The sequence below is a fragment of the Falco biarmicus genome, chromosome 5 (genome assembly GCF_023638135.1).
Source record: "Falco biarmicus isolate bFalBia1 chromosome 5, bFalBia1.pri, whole genome shotgun sequence".
Lineage (NCBI taxonomy): Eukaryota > Metazoa > Chordata > Aves > Falconiformes > Falconidae > Falco > Falco biarmicus.
This window is the reverse complement of record NC_079292.1, coordinates 69,723,896-69,744,664: the sequence shown is the minus strand read 5'-3', so window position 1 is coordinate 69,744,664 and position 20,769 is coordinate 69,723,896. Positions and strand designations below refer to the sequence as shown.

The following is a 20,769-nucleotide window of genomic DNA, read 5'->3' as shown; positions in this document are numbered from 1 at the left end:
TCCATCGCGTAATTTAATTCACAAAGAGATATGTACCCAACATAGAAAGGAGTGCTTAACCCAATAGTAGGGAATGAAAGACCTTTTGGTGCATCAAACTACAATGCAGATTGTCCCTTGCCTTTAACAGCAAGATGTCTTTGGCAATAATCGTCATGAATAGGCTGAAGGAACTGGAAATTTCTGCTAAATTGGTATTCGCATACCACATATTCTTGGACACCCAGAGAATATCTTTCATTTCAGCGAAGCTGCTTGCAATAGAGATGTAATCTACAGTGATGTTTTTAATCGCATCTCTTTGTCTTTGGAATGGCATTATTCAGCTTTGATGGGAAGTATGAGGAGTGCTGTATTGGTGTATGCGTGCACACACAATACTAAGCTTTTTCTGTCTGTCTTGCAAACTGATGTTAGCCAGTAATATTTTATTTTCTTCTTTTCTTATTTCCTTTCCTATGATGTGTTACCTTTCCTTTCCAACTGTTCTCCCATCTTTTCCTCCCTATCCTTCATACACCCTGCCTACAACCTCGTATGCCATGCCCTCCTCCTGCTAGCTGGAAACCTTAGACTGCAGCAGATTGTAAATCCGGTTGATCCTCTGGAGATCCTGGCAGATGTGCACTGGACTCACATCCGTGAAAAAGAGGAGGAGGAAAAAATGGTGCCAACCTCAAAGTCCTCCACCTCCAGAGGTAATCTCCCCCAAGCCCCACACCATCAATTACTGGATCACAGTTGCAGCTATTTAACTCTGTTGCTGCTGCACCCTTCAAGAGCAGTGTACTTCGGCAGGGGCAGCAGTGACTGAAAGGAACTGTTTTCAAATTACACTTTGTTAACTATTTTGCTTTTCAGGTCAGCATCTACTTAAAATGACTGCTTTCTCAGCTCTGTGGTAGTTCGACTTCTGGCCCATTTGCCTGCCTGCTCTGACTCTGTAGCGTTTTTCCTCACTGCACACATGACTTGACAGTGCTGGCAATCAGCCCTCTGTAACTGAATTTAGCGATAGTAATGGAAGCTGTGATGTGCTCTTTTGGCAGTGGGGACTCTGCACCTCTTTATGGGAAGCCGGAGGGCTACGTTGTGTAGCTACTACAGCAAAGATTGAACAGGGTCAGCTTCTGTATTGAGCATGTTTCTCTGCTGCTGCTGTTCGAAGTGTAGAGCTGCATCTGGTATTAGCAGCGAAGGATGGGGTTAAAGGGCTTGCAGATCTGATCAGTGGTGGTTTTGGCTCCCTGTTTTGAAGATTTGACAGGATTATCTGTTTTTTAAAGTGAGGTGTGACCTTTGTGAATTGCCAGTTACTTAAAGGAAAACTCCAGAGGGGGGAAATGCCGATGGTCTAGCTCTCTTGTAAGCACCTTCTAGCAGTCGCTGCTGACCTATTCTAGGCTATATTACAGTGTGTCTTGAGGTAAGTATGTCATAGGTGCTTTACCTGTGCAGAAGCCTGAGCTTAGTAAAAGTTAATCATGCAGTTAATGAGTAGTGGCCTTCTCTCAAGAGTCTCTAACCATTGCGCCAGAATTGCAGAGGGAGTAAGTGTGCTGTGGGAAGGGGTGTCTTTTACAGCAAATGTGAAATTAAGTTAATGACTGATCCCTAAAAAAAGCTTAGGGCTTTACCTTATGTTGCTTTATCATACTCCATTCCAGATAATTGTCTTTTCCTTGTAGTTCTAGATGTTTGGGGTTTTTTTTTTTTAATTCTGTTCCAACTTGATGCACAGTTCCAGATCAGTTTTGCTATCCTTATAATTGCAGTTAGTAGAATACATTGGAGTTTTCTGGTGTGCCATCTCCTCCCTACAAATAAGAGATGTGTGTTTCCTTCCCACTGCAACCACAGAAGTAGGCTGTGTTCTTTTAACTTGTATTTTGTAATTCCTGCTTTTCCATAGTGTATTGGTACAGCTGTCAGCAAAAAATGATCCTTCCAAAATTGACTTTGTGGTCTTTCCATCTTCCTTTGGAAAGGCAGCAGTATTTCCTTTCAGTCCTCTAGAACTGGGGCAAACTAGGGCAATCCTGAACAATTGATTAGCTGTTTCAATTACTTTGTCATACAATACAGTTGTGTGCAGACATATCAGCAGTTTGGTTTTTTTGAAGGATTGCTGCCAATAAGTACTTGTGGATACAATGTAAATTTTTTAACCTGAGTTCAACAGACAAATTTGTTCCTGGCTGAAATGTATTCTGCGATACAGGGTGTTTGGAGAGCCCGTGAGTGTTGATAGGGTTGGGTGTGGAAGCCTGGGATAGCGTTGATGGTACGCAGAAGACCCTCTCATTCTGCTTTGGGCACTCTTAATCTGCTGACATTTGTACCCAGGCAGCACAGGTTCTGGGATGCCTGTTACAACCGCCCCTCTCTCACTGCTCAGCTCTTTCATCTCTTAGTTTCTCTCCTCTGCAGAGTGTCAAGTGGAGCACAGCAGTGCCAACCTGCTAGTCAGATGCAGTGTTTTTCTCACTGTGCTGTCCATATTTCCTCTAACCTTACAGATCCTCAGGGAAGATTAGGCCCCGGAGATTCATGTTATCTCGATTTAAATCCCAAGCCTGGAATACCATGTTTAACATCTCATAGGTTTTATTCCTGTATTTGCTACTGAAAATTTTCCCTTTGTCACTCTTCTGTTTTAGACACTTACTGATGGTCTAATTTTTATTTCTTACAATTTATTGTTTTTTAAATTCAGCATCCGACCTTCCCTCCGTACGCCATGAGGCGGTACAGGCGTGGCTGGAGACAGTCCCTGGAGGTAGTTTGGTGACGTTCTATGTATTCCAATGCACAATAACCCTGCCCGTCTCTTTTCCATGCCTTCAGCAGCTGAGCTGGTACTTTAACCCTGGAACTTACAGCCCTGTCGCTACTGCATGACTGGACGTGGAGGGAGGGAGGAAGGGGGAGTGTGCATGCACGCCTGGCACAGACAGTCCTATTCTTGCATGAACTCGACATTTGTTGTAACCCTTCTGAAGGCAGGCCAAACAGAGAGGTTGTCTTGGGTGTCATAAAGTAGAAGGAGGAATCTAGCTAGAGTGCTTCAGTTTGCTTTGTAAACTGAAGGCTTGACCAGTTATTATTCTCCTTGCTCCTTGAGAAAAAGAACATGGGGCTTTCTTGCAGTTGAAAGATTAAGTGACAGAGAGTGCTTAAAGCAATTGCAGTTCTCTGTAGCAACTGTAAACTAGTTACCTGGTGAAGAAAACATGAGAGAAGAATGAGGTTGAATCTTTAGGAATAGAGATGGCTTTGCGTCTCCTTTGACTTGGGGTTCATGTTATTTGGGGAAGCCTCAGGAAAGCTGAAGGATGTACGGGTGTAGAGCTCAGCTGCCTTTTTAATGTGGTTCTTTTATCTCTATTACAAAACCGATGAGCATGAAGATGCTGGGATTAGAGTAAGGGAGTAAATTTGTGTAAAGTGGTGAAGGTATCTAAATCAATGGAACAGCAGTATTTTGTGGCTAGGTAGTTGACCTACAGCTAAGTTGCTTTGGCGCATCAGAATAGCTAGCTTGCCTATAGAAATTTGCTTCTGCTGCTGCTGCTTTGGCAAGGCAGCAGTGTTTACAAGATGTCTGCACACAATGCAGTCTGCTCACGGCTGCTAGCTCATGTGAGCCAAGTGCTGATCCCAGTTTCTGGCTGCCGTAGTGTGTAGCTTCCGAGTTATTGTGTGACAGCTTTTGGCCTCTTGCTCCTTACTCTAACTGCATATACGTATATGCACAGTATATGTATAATATAACCAGCCACCTGCAAGCTCTCCGTGTCCCTCAAAATGGGATCCACCCCTTGCACCAAGTTACTACTTCTGTATGCACCCGTAACCTTCTGTCGAGTTTTGTGTACCAACCTATTTAAGAACTGATTCTCTCCTCTCTCTCCAACACTCCCTATGTGTGTTACATGAGTTCCTGATTTCTGGATCAGAAGACACACATACACAGTGGTATCAGATATTCCAAACATCAGAGTTACATTTTTACTTGTTTTGATTAAGATTGCGCACATTTTCTGCTACTATAAAACCATCCGATGACGTTTTTATTTCCAAGATAAAATAAGCTACTACATACCTAAGCAACAGTCAGTATGGGACACAGTTTGGTTTTGTTCAGTACATGTGAAATGCCCCTGTGGGCAGTGCAACCTTTGCCATATGATTCAGTCTCCTACGCTTGATGTTATAAGATTCTGGATTTTGTAAGCCTCTGGCATAAGGGAATAGGCTGGTGTTTTATCACACGTAAATGTAACTGCCTTTTCACAATAGTTGAGAGGGAATAAACTAGCCTATATGTTTGTCTGTTTTGATACTACAGAGGGGAAAAGCATGGAAAAAGAGAAATTCTGAGGTTGAAGGAAGGAGACAAACCACCCACTGAAGGCTGTGTTCTGAAATAAGCAAAAACCTGTATTAGAGAAAGAGGAGAGTCTGCAAGACCTCCATTTTAAGGGAGGGATGGTTTGTTTTCAAGATTGTCTAAATTAGCAATGCTGGCATATAAAAGGTCCAAAAGCCACATCATCACTAGTAAACTAAAAGAATCAGGGCCTGCTCCCTGGTTCAGGAGAAAGCTGGCACAGCATGGTTGACTCCCATAAGGCTAAACTTTATTGCCACCCGGAATCGGGGGGCTGCATCTGGACTGCCTGTTGGAAACAGCTTCTAGCCCTACCATGGGAACTAACTGCTGGGAGCTGTGCAAGGAGCCCTCCTAAAGATAACAATATGGCACTATATGCATTCAGGTTTAGAGACTTGCACAGCTTAGTTTACCTGGTGCAACCGAAGGTTATAAATATACCTGTTATTGTTATAGGACCATATCCCATGTGTATAATTAGCAAGCGTTGTGCATAATAGTGCATGCTGACTGTGTCCGCATTTGCAGTAGGATATACAACAGAAGTTAAATGTCTACATGTTGTTGAACATGATGCTAACCTGCTGCACAAATTTTAAAATGTAGTTGACTGACTGCTGTGGGAAAAACCCTGGAAGTGCTCGCTTCCTTTTTTATAAAGTATGTTTTATGAAAATGCTTAACAACAACAACAAAAATGCCATAGCACTAAGGGCAGGACAAGGTGTCATAAGATTTAGGTTTTTCAAAAAAGTATCATATAATAATGAAATGCAGACCCTACAGTTCGGTCTTGTCTCTCCTCCTGTAATTAAATCTTGTCACAAGTAGTGATGTCAGATGCCCTTGTCAGAGTTATGAATTCAAGAATCTTTATTTGGTCCAGCAAATCAAATTATGGTCTGTAACAGAAAAGAAAGTTTTGAATATATATTTTTATTTACTTAAAAATATCTCAATTAATTTGTGCCCTAGTTACTTGTACAGCATGTCAGGTCTCTTAGATCCTTTTACCAAAGACTGCTGTAGCTTCCCAGGGTTAAACAGTTTCCAAATGTAATAATGATCAATTCCAGAGCTAGGCTGTCTCTCTGACTTATGCACTCAAAAGCCTGTTTCAGTTTCAAGATGAACAGTTGTGGTACATTGTAAGATTTCAGTTTTGACCTAATACATACAGCTATAAAGTAATGGTAACTGTTACGGTGTGGCAAAGAAAAAAAATAATCTTCCTGGAAGAAGAGTAAACTGTATTTTGGTTTGATTTCCTCCCAGGTCACTTGTTTAATTTTTCACAAGGCCTGTTGCTCAGAAAAGCCCTGGCTGCTTTCACTGCAAATGCCTTGGAGACTCCACAAGGGCAAGCATTCCTTGATTCACTGGAGTCTGATAGTATCATTTTACTATAGATGTCTTTCCAGGTGACACATTTCAGGATTTCTTGTTTTGTAATTAATAAATACCTCCACTATAAACTGTTGGTACAGTTCAGTGCAGAAACTTTTCACTGTATAGTGTTGGGTTTTTTTCTTTTTTTTCTCAATATTTGAATATGTTCTAGCTCCATGTGAGGATAATGACGGGGAGGATGAGCTGGGCACAGAGCCTGCAGACACAGAAGGGCAGGCAGGTGAAGAGGGAGACACGGGTGCAGAGCTGGATGACGGTAGGGTACCACTGTGTATCATTTAAACCTGTTATATCAATAGCATTGTATTGGTAGAAAATGTTTTGTGTGAGGGTACTTAAACTTGGTCTTACTTTTAGTGATGTAGGAGTTTGTTTCAAATAGTTAAGAGGGAGCCCAGAGTGAAGGACAAAAAGATACAGAACCACCTCAATGCCATTTCTCTTGTCCTCTTACCATCTTCTAACTAGAGGGCTTCATCTTGTGTCTGTATTCAATACTAATCCTGCTGAATAGCAGAAATAGAAGTAAATTTGTGACAAGTTCACAATATTATGCCATAAATCTTGCCTTGCTAGTGTAGAATGAACTGCATATGGGAGAAAACAATGGAAAATTTCCAGAAAACTGGTAAGGTACGACTTCAATTAGTAATTGAATAGTTCATCATTTACTGCTTAGGAATAAAAAAAAAAAAAAAGAGTGAATCGTTTAGATGTTCAGGTTACGAGGTTATGAAAGTGATTAGCACCATGTGAATAGGAAGAAAGGATTATGAAAGGTTTTTAAATAATAAACAGATGTCCTGATGGACTCATATCTAAGATCTCTTGGATTTTTTCCCTCACCTCATCCGTGATCAGATGACATCCCATCTGATGCAGAAGCGGAATTTCGTTTACATCAAAGTGGCATAGAAGAGCCAGAACTAAAAGTCTCTGAAGATGAAGATGATGAAGGAGCAGAAGGTGCTTCTTGCAGTGTGACAGAAGGTAATAGCTTTCCCATCAGTGTTTGAGTGATTGTAATTGCATTTGAGATAATCTATACATTTATGAGAGTTAAGAGAAGACAGTCTTGGATTTGAACCATCTTACTACTGTCAGTGGCAAGGTATGTGTTGCATTAACATTTTGAGAAGTATGTTCTGAATCTATTAATTACCGCTTCTCAAAGCATGAGAACCCGTCTAACTGCTTTTTCTTGTACCATTTTGGACATTTAAAAAATTCTGTCTGTGTTCCAGATGTCCAATCTAGAATTCATAACAAGTTGAGAAATTTGTTACTACTTGCTGTGTGTAACATTAAAAAAAGAGAATATTAGCAGTCTCATGTGTTTTTGGAAACATTTTTGCTTTTCCTAGATCCATGCAAGCCATCCATCCCTATCCAGTCATCTAGTGACAGTGTTCTTCCTCTGTCTCCAGTTGATAGCCCCAAAGCAAAACAAGCAGAGGTAAGAAAGGGAATCTTTGAAGTTTTCTACTTCCTACCTGTAGTTAAATGGAACAATTCGTTGGATAAACTAACAAGGACTGACAGCAGTGGGCTTCCCTCCTTTCTTGTCTCTAATTTGTGTTGATCTTGAAATCTGACTTAATTTAGACTTAAAAAATAATGTGCTATCTTTCTTTCCTATCTTCAGAGTGTAGTGGCTCTGTCAAAGTCACACAAATTCCCATCACAAAGCCCCAAAAAGAGTTACACCGGGTATTTTAATTTCAATGTGCAGTTAACAACATATATAAGTGTATGAGAGGAGCCATAAGCAAGGTGTTTCCTGTTTATCCTGGTTTGGCCCTTCTTTTCTGTACCAGAAGCAGATTCCGTGCAGTTGCAATTCAAAATTCTATTTGTATTTCTTAGTAGTAACCAAAGCAGTGCTTATTTATTCCAGAGTAACAACATAGTTCACCTTAAGGAAGCGAGACATGTCAATGATGTACTGCCATGTTGTCGCTTCTGGAGTCAGCATGGAGGCGTGCTGTGGTGTTTCCAGCAACTGGTGTGTCAGAGCAGGAAGTACATGACCCTTAAAATGTTCAAGGCAAATTTTTCCCTCCCAAGTATTTGTTTTTAAGGAATTGCTAGGAGATTAGACTTTATCTTAGAGAGTTTTGTCATAAACCAGTTTACTTTCACAATGGACACATTATGGGATAGGGCTGGTTTGCTGAAACCAGTTGCTGACAACATTCACTTCCTATTAAAATCAAGGAGGTCTTTTTCAGGACCGTTTAATGGTTCTGTTAGACGTAGTTACTATTTATATCAGGACAGTGCCTAAATGCAGTACTGAAGACCTGGGTGTTTAACATGTGTCATACAAGCACACGGATAGAGAGGTTCATGCTGTAATGGTCACGTGTCAAACCAAACTGTCTGCATTCAAAAGAAAGCTGGTGCAAAAGATGCCATTGGAGAATTGTTCTACTGAGTAATATGGCAGTCTGGATGTTGATGAAAACCAAGACCTCTCAGACCATTAAGGGGCAAGGGAATTGCAGCCTAATTTACTTTTAACAGTGGATGCACCCCTTGCTTTAAGAAGATATTACAGCAGATGCTAGCCAGCAGAAGGTGCTATATTGGTGAGAGTTGGAGAGACTTACATCAAATCTGTCTGAGATAAGGAACCACCACAATACACAGAGCTAGAGGTTTGGAGGGAAAGCAGGAAAAGATAGAAACAGATTTGTGGACTTTAGTCATTTTTCTTCCAAAAATTAAATTTGCTTTGTTGTCATCTACAAAGGATGGTTTTTACAATGGGGCAGAAAAATGAATTATACCTAATGAGAAATCCTAAGTGATGTTCCAGGCTCGTGAATGGGATGCCACGTGTGGGTTTTTTCATATTTTGATACTTAGATGGTTGCCCTACTGCTGACTTTGTTAAAAGAGAAGAAAAAATGGAATAGTATTCTAATGTGCCCAGTTAATATTTCCCTTTTTCAATTTTTGTAGGATATAAAAGTTCCCCTGGCTGAAGTACCCCGTGCAATAAAATCTCCAGAGGCACGCTTTTTTCCGGATCCTTTCCTTCTTGAAGAAGGACCAAAGGATGAAATTCCCAAAGACAGGAAAGTTAAGAGCCCTTTGGTGCCACCATCTCCAGTGTTATCCCAGCCAGTTGCATCACCAGAAGCCATTGCACCTACACCGCTAGCAGAGTCTCAACCAGCAGCACCAACGCTGGCTTCGTCCCCAACATCTGCTCAAATGCCTATCTGCTCCCAGCCTTTGCCTTCTGTGGAAACATCCATTCCATCCCCAGTGGAGCCTCCAGTATGTTTCCAACCTGTTCCAGCCTTAGCGTCAACTCCTTTAGCCAAACTAGTCCTTAGGGGCCAGGATAGTGAGGTGGAAAAACTGGGGAGCCCTACTACTGCAGAAGAAGCCCTAAAACGGAGTAACCTCGTAGAAGAGTTCTGGATGAAGAGTGCTGAAATCCGGAGGAGCTTAGGGCTCACCCCAGTAGACAGAAACAAACGCTCAGAGACAAACTTTACTGTATCTGCCCTTGAGACAACTCCTCTGAAGACTTTTAATAATGAGAATATTTCAGGGGATGAAAGGATCCATCTTGTGAAACCCCAGCCTGCCCCAAGAAGACATGGACTGTCCAAGTTAGAAAATGAGCAGATTTCTCTGCTCACTCCAAAATCTCCATCAGAAAAAGAGCTAAAGAGTTCCAATGAAGTAAGGAGAGATGTATCCAGCAGTTCTGGACTTGGCCTTCAGGAGAGCTCGTCCAACATGAGAACTATGGCTAGCCAGAGCTTCAACACTTCTGATTCTACCATGCTCACTCCTCCGTCAAGTCCGCCACCACCACCTCCTCAGGATGAAGAACCAGCCACTTTGCGTAGAAAGAGGCATCAAGCAGTCTGGCAGAATGAGGTTGAAGTCAGATCACCTCCAACACCAGCATCAACACCTCCTGCTCCCACACGCCATGAGCCGACCTCTTCTGCCAAAGAGTCAGCCCGTTCCAAAAAAGACGATGTGCGGAAGTCTTTTGCAGAGAGTGTGGATGAGATTCCATTTGCTGATGATGTAGAAGACACATATGATGACAGGACAGAGGACTCCAGCCTTCATGAGAAGTTCTTTACACCTCCCACCAGTAGGCCAAGGCCAGAAAAAACATTTCTTTTGCCCTTGGTCAAAGAAAATGGTGGCCCACCCTCAATGGAAGGAGGGGTTAACCAAAAGAAGAGAGTGTTGCCTGAAATTTCTGCAGAGGCCAAGGAGCTTGCTGAAGAAAGAATGAGAGCCAGAGAGAAGTCTGTCAAGAGCCAAGCACTGCGTGATGCCATGGCTAAACAGTTGTGTAAGATGAAAGATATGGAGATGGCGGCGGCTGCTGCTGGGGCCACAAGGGCACGAAAGGCGTCTTCTATGCCCTTGAAGACCAAAGAGTTGTTTTATGACTCTCCAAAGCATCTAGCCTTGAAAATCACAGAGGGACCCACACAAAAGGATGATGCTGCTAGTGAGAAGTTCTCCACTCCTGCTGCTGATATGGCTGGACCTGAAGGGTCTGTCACCTCTTCAGAAGGCTCCAGTGGGAAGAGTAAGAAAAGAACTTCTCTTTTCTCCCCTCGTAAGAACAAAAAGGAGAAGAAATCCAAAAATGACAGCAGGCTTTCTGACAAATCTAGTGGTGGGACAGAGGAAGCAACGAAGCCTAGGTCGTTATGGAAGTCTGTTTTCTCTGGGTATAAGAAAGACAAGAAGAAAAAGGCTGATGACAAATCCTGCCCAAGTACTCCCTCAAGTAGTGCCACTGTGGATTCTGGCAAGCACAAAGCTTCTCCATTGATCACAGCTGCAGGTATAACAGAAACGTGCCTCTGCACCATGTGCTTTTCCTACAGCTAGGTGTCCTTGGGAGTGAGTTTGGGTTACTTTGCCATTCAGCTACTGGGCTGGATGACACTGCTCCCCAGTGTCAAATGGGCTGATCAGGATAAGTGCTAGCAACTGTTTGTGTATTGATAGAGTCATTTGATATGCCACTGAAAATAATAGATCCTTAAATAAAAACTTCACTCTCGGTATGTACAAGGCACATCTGTTTTGTGTCTTAGACTGGTTTGAGAAATAAGCACTGTTTGCTGGAATCAGTTGTTTGTGACATTTCATCTCTATTTTACATCTGGTCCTCATCTTTTCCTTGGGTGGTCTGTTCTCTTTCTTTCACCCTGGTTCCACGGATGCTGAAGACTGCAGAGATGCAGTTACTCGTGTGTTCTCAGTGGTCTGGCAGCTGCTGATCTATGAAGTGGGGATTCTGCAGCCTCATGTAAATCTCTCCCGTGCTGTCAGGTGCAGGCGAAGATGATTAATGGCAACTTACGATACAGTAAATAAGTTCACCTTCAATGATTGAAGTGAACATGTTACATTTCTGTGGCCTTGTACAAATAGCTAAAATGGTGCCAGCTGCTGTCATCCAAGTGCTGCATCTATCTTAAGAGCATTGATAAAGTACAAAGGGAGACTCATGACCATTATTTTTAACAGGATTTGCAGAAAGTGATGCTCTCTTAGAATGACGCTTCTAACTAATATTGATCATTTTGTGGAGCGGTGCTTCCCTGATCACTCCAATCCCAGGCAAAGCAACTGAGACTGGCATAAAAGGACTAAGTATTTTTGGAGCTCAGTCAAACACAACTGACTTCTGAAATGTTTACAGGAAGAGTAGTTACCACTTCTCTAACTTTCCCTTTATATTCCTGGCTTTTCAGATTTGCAGCTCCGTCAACACCTGAGTTTCTCAGAGGACTCCGACCTCTCCAGTGATGATATTCTGGAACGCTCCTCCCAGAAATCCAAGCGAGAGGTAGGCAGATGGGAAATGCATTTTAGATGGAACTAGCAACACGCAAATCACAGGCTCAGAGAACCACATCAGAAACGTGTATGATTAGTTATGTTGTACTTACTGTTTCTTCTGTGGAACAGGCTTTCCTGTAATTTGGCTGACTGTTCTGCCTAAAATAAGTTGGTTTCACAATTGCAAGCTGCTCCCCACTGTTACTATATGAAGGATCTGTTGTGTCACTATGACATTACTTTACAACGCATATCACAGTCAGAACAGTGAATTTTGTCCATGTTACGAGCATGCCAGTGATCTACACAAAATAGACATTTAATGTCAGAAGAGTAAATTTCACAGGCTCTAATGTTACTGCAAAAAGATAAGTGAGATAGTTCTCACTTTTTGTAAGGTTCTGACCCTAGGATATTGTTTTACCAGCCTCTTTGATACATTGAAATGGTAGAATTCCTAGCAAACTACAGACAGGAATGTACTTCTGCATATATCATTAACATAGTCAAGATAGATCATCAGCTAACAGGTAAGCTACAGGCTGCAGTTTTGCTACTCATGCAAGTTTGCTTATGTTTTGTGGGGGAAGAGAATGTGCCCAGTCTGAATTAGTATCTTCTCTTTTTGGAGAAAAGATGAGCCATCAGCTCTTTCCCATTTTGACCCTGTTTTCTTTGAGGACTTAGAATCACATAATCATTTAGGTTGGAAAAGGCCTTTAAGATCATTGAGTCCATTGCCGAGTATTTCTGTATGTCTGTGTATGTAGATAACAACCGTGAAGCCAAAATACGTAGTAGTGAGCCCTATGAAATGCCAGTATATAGGGGTTGGTCTTGGCCTGGTGTTCTTGTTCCAGTGCGGTCTGGTGTGAACTCTTACTTATTCTGAAAGAGCTGTTTCTTGTTCCTGACCAACCTTCTGTAGCTAATGCTATAATGTCATATTGTAAGACATACCAACGGCTTTCTAGCTGACATAGTTTCACTTTAAGTGGTGCTTTAAGGAAATTACTGAGGAGAAAGAGACACCAGTGGGTGTCCATAAAAGCTCAGAGGGAAAAATAGATTCAGTTTACTTGCACATATTTGTATGTGGAAAATAAACAGTGAAAGCAAAGTGCCAAATTTAGTTGCTTTTAAACTAATTAAATTTTAGGATGGCATTATTAATGCAAAAATGAGTGAAAGATGTGAGGAACTGCACAATCATAGTAATGGGGAAGAGCCCTTCTTTCATTCCTAAGAATTTCCAGGCTCTGACAGACAAAATTTGCAAGGTTTGGAGGAGTAAGTAGATTTAACTGACCCTACAGAACACTAAAGCCTTTCTGGTACTGAAGAATGAAAAGTGTGTTCCCCCTGTCCCTTACTGGTGGTGCCTGGTTCAGATTGTTAAAAAAAAATCAAGAAGAGAAGAGCATCTGAGAGAGCAGTGTCACAGACCCAGTGGTCTGTGCCTTCTGTCTTAAACTTGTCACCCAGTGTGCACAAATCAGTCTCAAATGGCAGGATCTAGTTGATACTTGGCTCAGGTGGCAAAGCTGTGGAAGTACTGCAGATTGAAGTGTCATAGGAAGTGCTTTCTATATATAGATAGTAGAATGAATTAGAATAACTAAAGAATTTAAGGCTGGTGGAAGGACTTGATGAAATAAGTAGGAATTTTCTGTATTTACTTACTTCTCTCTTAATCTCTCTTTCTAGTTGATCTAGATCTCTTCTAAGAGGAAGATTATTTTGTTTTTATTTTATTCCCTTTTTTCTCTCCCCCTTCCATTCTTCCTTGCATGCACTCAAGGCGTTTCATGAGAAATTCTGCATTTTCCAAGAGATGCAAAAGAATGAGGTACCTGTGTCTAGCAGAGGACAGATTGCAATACAGGGGGTTCAGATAAGAGTTACAGAGTTATGGTTCTGCTTTGTAAGCTCCTTCAGGAGGAAGCAGGGCTTCAGTGAGGTCCATGCTTGCTTTCAAACTTCAGTATGCCTTGATGGTCACCTTTTTTTCCTGTGCTGAGCTACTTTGATTTAAAATGGATTCTGCAGGAAAAAAATCTCATCACTAAGCACTGGAGCAGGTATGTGACAATGGCAGATGCCTGGATCCTAATACTGAAAATACCTCACCAGCCCTGCCAAGGGTATGGTGATGGTGTTTCATTTTCTCCTGTTTACTGTTGCTGAAGTTACACGAAGAATTTCTTTGCTCAGCATCTGCCTATTTTCTAAAGAGTACTTTTGAAAATTAATTTCTTTAGAGGAAACAAATCTGAGAACTCCACTTACCTAGTTTTATTGCATCCTGTCCAAGGATGTAAAACGTACATGCAAACACTGCAATACCTTGCTATCAAAAGAAATGTAACTGAACTTTGAGACTGACAAAACTGGGTTTGTACTGATTTGGGGTGGGGTTATATTTTTTTAAGTTACAAACTGCCTTCTACTTGCTATGGGTAAGAGTTGACTTCCTGTGTGCCATAACTTTTACATGAACCCCTTCTCTAAACTGAAATTCTGCTTGTACTGCTTTTCTGGTAATTGTAGTGAGCTTGTTTCCCAGACAGCTTGCTCTGTTTAGCCTGTTCTTTGTCATCAGCAGTGAATTATTTCAGTGTTGTTGAATGTAGTGTCTTTCAAGAGAAGCATCTTGTAAAGAATTTGTAATGTAAATGCCTCGTGGGTCTCCTGTTTATAGGTGTGTGTCATTGTGTGTTTGTCATTGTTCCTGTAGAATTGTGGTATTGTGATCAGATGTGTGTTTTACTACTGCAGGTAGCTTGCTTTTTACTGGAGTTTGCATACGTTGTGAAGTTTTCTATGGCTTTTCATTTGTGACTGTTTTTAGTTAATTGAATGTGAAAAAGCAAAATGCTGGCTGTTTGCCCAGAATGGCACAGTGCCATCTGTACTTCATGACACAAGGGAAATTTCCCTCTCTTACAAACACTAAGTGGTTTACTTGCCTTATTTTTGGGGACAGGGTAATGTAGAATGTCCTTGGGTAGAAAAGATAGGGATTTACCCTCCTCCCCCTAATTTTAGCTCCTCAGGCTCTCTGTTGAGAGACAAGGAAATTCTGTTACTGCAGGACACAACCTGCTCTGAGCCCATCTGGTGTTTCTCCTGTCACAAACCAGTGAGGAAGACTTACAATGTTAGTTAAATACAAATGATAATTTATATGAAGTAGAGATAATTTAAAAGCATGAAATAAACATGACTCCTAGGAGAGGTTGTAAATCGGATAGTAAAATGGAGAGTTGTGTGGCAGAGTAATACATGGTTGGCTGAGCTGGTTCAGACCGAACAGGCCTCAGCATAAGCCGTTATTCCGAATCTTAAGCCAAAATTTTGTGTGTCCATGCACGCATACTTGCTCAGTGGTCATTAAAACCATAGACAGATATAAGCCAGATAATTCCTCTAGAAAAAGATGTTTCCAAGCTGACTGTATCTCAGGGAGACTGCCAAAGGTAATTGCCTTCAGGAGGGTGCTAGAAACTTGATTTTGCGGACACAAGTTCCATTGTGCTTCATCAGTCTGGGCCACGTTCAGCATTTGCACAAATTTGTTTCATGTAAAAACAGCTTTGTTTTATTACTGTGCATCTGTTTTCAATGTTGAACTGATTTTGCTTCATTTTGTACGTTTTTTTTTTATTTTTTTCCCTTTACCATTCCCCCTTTAAAGTCGATCTATGTACCACACGCCTTGGCATTCAAGAGATCATATTCGTCAAAGGTAGTGTCTCCATTCCCACTAGTTGGCCATTGTTGCATTGCATGCCCCTATATTAACCCATTGAATCCATAGCTACCCATCACATGTGCACTAACATCACAAACATTGACTCTGCATGCGTGAGATGTTAGCAGACACGGGCAGCAAATTCTTTGTAGGGTTGTCTACCAAAAATGCATTAAGCTCCAAATTGTCTGTCTGGTTAGAATGCATGCAGTTCTCAGTGCACAGCACTACACCACTGTACAGAGTGATACAGATGATCTTTGAGCTTCAGAACAAATTGGTTTTCAAGGCAATTAAATATGTGTGCGTATCGGGTTTTTTAATACTTAGAATATGAGTTCAAGTGAATCATCACACTTTAATCAATGTCCTTCAAAATTGTTGAGTTCACTGAAATCTTAATGAAACTCTGTATCAAGCTAAAATCAAGACAGAAGTTGCCTTTCTGTTTCAGGAATGAAATTATTATTGCCCTGTCTTCACAGTCACAACAGTATTATGTGGGATAGGAAAGTCACAGCCTCTATAACTTTACCTTCTGATTTGGGTATTGTTGTGGATTTTACGTTTTAAAAAAAGAAAGAAACAGTCGAGTGTTAAATTCTTGGAGCTTTAATGGTGATGCTTGTTAACCACATATCTGAGGGATTTTTAACAGAGCTGCGATCCTACCTTAAACTCTTTTCACTGAGAGCAGTGAACCAGAGGTAGATTAACCAATGTGACAGTGCAATAACTAGATAAGGCAAATTTCAGGGTGGTCGGTCTTAATATTTCGTCCTTAAAGTTGACTGTCCATGGGGAAGGTCTCTTTCCAGAAGTGGAAGACATCTGTTTACAGCTGTCCCTTAAAGCTTACATACATCTATGTGGGAAAAGAGTTCTTTTCTTCACTATAGTTCATTTAATGCAGAGTGAAGTTTCTCTGACGTTTTTAAGTCTATGAGAGGAAGCCCTCCTAGATTACAACACACCCAACTAGTATACCTGGTAAGATACTAAACCCCATTTCAGTAATGTTAAAAACATTTTTAAACTAGTGTCACTGAGAGAAAAGAAGAGGAAGTACCTTTCTATTTCAATAAACATAGCCTTTCTCCTTGTGGATGGCTTCTGGTGTTGTAATATTCTAATTCTAGAAAAGCTGGTGTTTGCTCTGTTTTACACCAGCCAGTTTTATGGAGTTGCTCTTGAGATGGGAAATCCCATCTCACACCAGAATGTCATTCTGCTTTCAAGTGTCTTTTTGCCTTCTTGATTCATAGAAAAGTTGCACAAATATACACAGTTAGTCATTACCAATTATACCAGTATAACTCCCAACTATGGATGTTCTTGCTTGAGAATAAAATAGTGAGATGGGAATATCAATACAACTACACTAGTCTATAATAATTTGTTAGCTTATACTGCTGTAACTGTTCATGTAGATGTACCTTTGCCCTCTTTTAAAATTAAATCAAGGTGACCCCTCTATATGGTACTCACGGATTTAACTAAATCCATTTGGCTAAATCTATTGAGAAACAGCATAAAAATTGATTTGATCTTTGGGAAGAGGTTTCATATAGCAGTGGAAGAATGGGGTGGGATGTTATATAAAATCACAGCTTTGCAGTTGGCGTATATGCTTCTTCACTCCTGATTTGACCCTGAAATTGTTGCTCACTGCACTGTGAACACCTTTGCCTACAGAAGCTTGACTTTTGACACAGCCATGACAAAGACAGAACACCTCCCTTCTGAGATTTTTGGAAGAAAAATGGTCCTCCCTCCTCCCATACCTCTGAGCATGCAAATAAAATCTGCTCCTGTTTTTCCTTCCTTCAGAGAGCCTACACAGAAGAGGAACTGAATGCCAAGCTGACCCGGCGAGTGCAGAAAGCTGCCCGTAGGCAAGCCAAGCAGGAAGAGCTAAAGAGGTTACACAGAGCTCAGGTAGTGTCTCACAGTCGTCTTGTCATGGCAGACAGTTAACTCTTGTGTGGAAGCACCATGATCCTGATATTCCTTTGAGTGTGTCGGAAGAGGATCCAGAGATGGAATTTCCCTCTAGTTTTACATGAGTGTCCCTGCTCCTACTCCCTCTTTCAGATTTCTTATAGACTGGGAAGAATGGCTGAAACCTATCATGATAGTTTTACAGTGAAGAAAAATGACCATAACACCTTTCTAGCTGGAGAGGAGTTGAAGCATCATGCGCTGAATGGAACAGTGGTAGTCAGATAATACCTGATGAAGCTGCACCTGTCATTGCTTTGTTAGATTATGCTGCTGAGTGAAGTGTTACCAAATTAACCTGTAATTACCAGAAAATCTGCTGGAAAACTGCTGGCATCATCTATAGATGATGGGATTTGTTTAAAACTCAAGGCAGGGGCTCAGCTGACTGAATAGCATCACCTTTCATTTCAGCGTTTAGGAAGGTGATTGGAGTTGCAGCAAATAAGTGAGTATCAAGGTGTTTGCAAAATGAAGAGATAGGGTGCAATGGGGTGGGGAGGATGTTGTCACTGGAGGGACTCTGATGCCAGCTTTAGAAGCAGTTAGCTTTTGGAGCAGTGTATTGTTGAATACAAATACTTGTTTTTGAAAAGGTTGATTTGACTGAAGTCACTTATGAGCGACTGCAGACAGCAGAATTGCTGTTGGTGAGGTTCTGCTCCATTCTTCTCTGAACAGATCATCCAGCGGCAGCTTGAACAAGTGGAAGAGAAGCAGAGGCAACTTGAGGAGAGAGGGGTTGCTGTGGAGAAGGCCCTCCGGGGAGAAGCAGGTATCCATCAGAACTTGGTTTGCTTTTTAATGTTTTATTACCAAGTGCTTGTGCAGTAGTCCATAGCTGCTTGGGTTTTAGAGGCAATTGGACCATTACAGCCTAGAGTCCAATGTGAATCCATTTTCCCTTTTCTACTATCTTTTTGTGGCCTTGTTTTTCCTGTGCTGCTTCTAATTCTGGGACTTCCCTGTTGGCAGAGACTCAGTTCACTTGCCTTTGCCTAAGGCTTAGGAGGTAATTCTCCAAGTATTAATAATGGCTGCCTGACTGTTTTGCATGTTACTGGATATTACAGCTAGAAAATTGCAGGGGTTACCTAGCTGCAATTCACATAAAGCTGTCACCATAAGAAAAACCTGTTTATACGTTATGGAAGTTATTGTGAAATTGTGTGTGCTTTCTCTATTGTGTTGGACTATCAAGGTAGTGCCCTTACAAGGGACCATCACAGAACATCCTCCTCACTGCACAGCCCAGCACACTGGCTACTTCTGACAAAATTGTGCAGAGCAGAAATGCACACGTGTACTCAAAAGTATCCATGTCAAGCTGTTAAAGGAATTTTATGTGTACTTTAAATTAAATCAGTATCATCTGATCTGGCAAGCATATGAGTGTAGGAGTACTTGGTTCAGATAATGATGGTAATAGTGTAATGATTTGAAAAGAAGAGTCCTCGATTGCAAGGAGTCAGATATCCAACAGGCAAATGCAGTGTGTGTGTACCTGACAGGTCCCGGATTATGTGCCTGATTACAAGGGCTGGAGATCAGAAATGGTAATATTGGAACAGGTGTTGGAAAAATGTTTTGGCTTGTTGCTTGGATTGAAGAGCCACCGCTATGTCTGTGAAGATGGAAGTGAAGCAGTGAAGGTTCACCAGAGGAAAAGTCTGTTGTGACTTCCTGGCCAAGTAGCAATTGGCGGGATTCAGTGTGTTTGACGCTTCATAAGGATGTGCCAAAGCAGCAGGACTGAGTGGTTACCAAAGCAAATAGGTACAGAAGTGTGGAGAACAATCTGGGACTTGAATAGTTTTGTGATCTGACTGGCTTTTTCACTGTGGGTTCAAAAAAACAGCCTTGTGCAAAAACTTCCTTTGCGGTGGTGCCTCCTTCCTTACGCTGTGTATTTCTGTGTTAGCCCCATTGTGTTCTCTGGCCCGCCAGTTACCACACTTACTAAAACCACCTCTCTTATTTCTAATTGTTCTTTTCCTTTTTCTTCTTTTAATCTGGAAGTCTGTCTTGATTACTCAGCTGCTAAATGACCTTTATGTAAGACATGTCAGCACAAGTGGGAAATCTTAGTAGCTGAGAGAACATTCTTCATGACAGAATGCTCTCTCATTGAAAAATGATAGAAGAATGCCTAAGAAATGTTCAGAGAGGGCAGAATGTGACCGAGAGTAAGAATTGCTATTTTATATGGAAGACTGCAGAATTAAACTCTTGTATAACTTCTCCCAAATGTTGTCCCAAAATGGAAGGAGTCTTAGATGAGCTTGTGTATTTGTGAATTTCCTAGCAGAATTACAGAATTGTAGGTCACTCTTTGCAAAATTAATCTCCTTTCTTCAGAAATTCTCTAGGGTATTTGCTCTTGCCATGTTTCTGTCGTCAGATCGTACATTATGGCTACAGAAGCTTAACTCTGTCATAAAGAATTCACCAGCCTCAACTCTTCCAGTTATTTCTGGGGATTAATAAGAAACACGTTCTGCCGGGGGGGCAAAGCATGTTCTAACCTGTGTTAGAACCTGACCGAAACACAAGATTATAAATTAATTCCATGCTTCGCCTCCTAGCCACTCTTGTGTGGACATTTTACATACGTTTGCAATAAAATGACTGAATTTCTACTTTTTAAAATCTGTGGCATCACATTCCATAAATACAATTAATTTCTGCCTCCAATAGCCATTAATTACTCAGGTGAACAGTATAATTTTCTTGTCATCTGCATTGCCTAAGATAGTGACCTAACAGTGACCATTGCATTCAGCAGGTACCATTGTGTAAAGGTGTGGAATCATGCTTTTGTCTCTGATCGATCTCTCCCCTAATGAAACCATGTGAACAAAAGTTTAAAAAGGGAAGTGCAGTATATAACCTTGTGTTGTCATCTGAAAAAAAAACCAAACTCTTTCCTTTTTATTATTAAGCCCGTACAAGGGGAAGAAATAGGGGAGGGTGGGAGATATGCCTCCTGTGCACGTACCCTGTCCATGTAAGTAGAAGGATTGCAGTGCTGGATCAAAGTAATGGCTGTCCCATAGACAGCGGCCAGTATTAACTGTTCAGGAGAACATACTAGGCTCTGTAATGAGTGGTTTATTTAGCTTCTCTCTCTGAAGGGAAAGACCAAGTCACTCACTGACTTAGGCATTTAAATACGAAGTTTTAGATAGTGTTAGTAGTAGTTTCCTAATACTAGATATTTGAAAATCCTGACAGAAGAAACAGAATTCTGTGTTTTGTGATGATTCTTTTCTTCTTCTATTGTAGAAAAAGATAGACAAGACCATTTGAACTACTTCTGTATGTCAGTTATCATCTTTTAGCGTGTTGCCTGTTAGTCATC

At 41.2% G+C, this 20,769-nt stretch overlaps 1 protein-coding gene across 18 annotated transcripts in view; it reads left to right on the top strand.

Moving 5' to 3' along the window:
* Positions 1 to 20,769, top strand: part of MICAL3 (microtubule associated monooxygenase, calponin and LIM domain containing 3) — a 161,762-nt gene that overhangs the window by 120,869 nt on the left and 20,124 nt on the right. For 9 of the 18 annotated variants that reach the window (XM_056338998.1, XM_056339001.1, XM_056339012.1 and 6 more), the window contains 11 exons: positions 561 to 698; positions 2,717 to 2,779; positions 5,958 to 6,062; positions 6,668 to 6,796; positions 7,171 to 7,262; positions 8,774 to 10,646; positions 11,566 to 11,660; positions 13,455 to 13,502; positions 15,351 to 15,401; positions 17,238 to 17,345; positions 18,090 to 18,183. In XM_056338998.1, coding sequence (XP_056194973.1) covers positions 561 to 698; positions 2,717 to 2,779; positions 5,958 to 6,062; positions 6,668 to 6,796; positions 7,171 to 7,262; positions 8,774 to 10,646; positions 11,566 to 11,660; positions 13,455 to 13,502; positions 15,351 to 15,401; positions 17,238 to 17,345; positions 18,090 to 18,183 — 2,796 coding nt within the window. The remainder of the gene's footprint in view (positions 1 to 560; positions 699 to 2,716; positions 2,780 to 5,957; positions 6,063 to 6,667; positions 6,797 to 7,170; positions 7,263 to 8,773; positions 10,647 to 11,565; positions 11,661 to 13,454; positions 13,503 to 15,350; positions 15,402 to 17,237; positions 17,346 to 18,089; positions 18,184 to 20,769) is intronic. The other 9 variants (XM_056339015.1, XM_056339007.1, XM_056339003.1 and 6 more) reach the window with 5 other exon arrangements.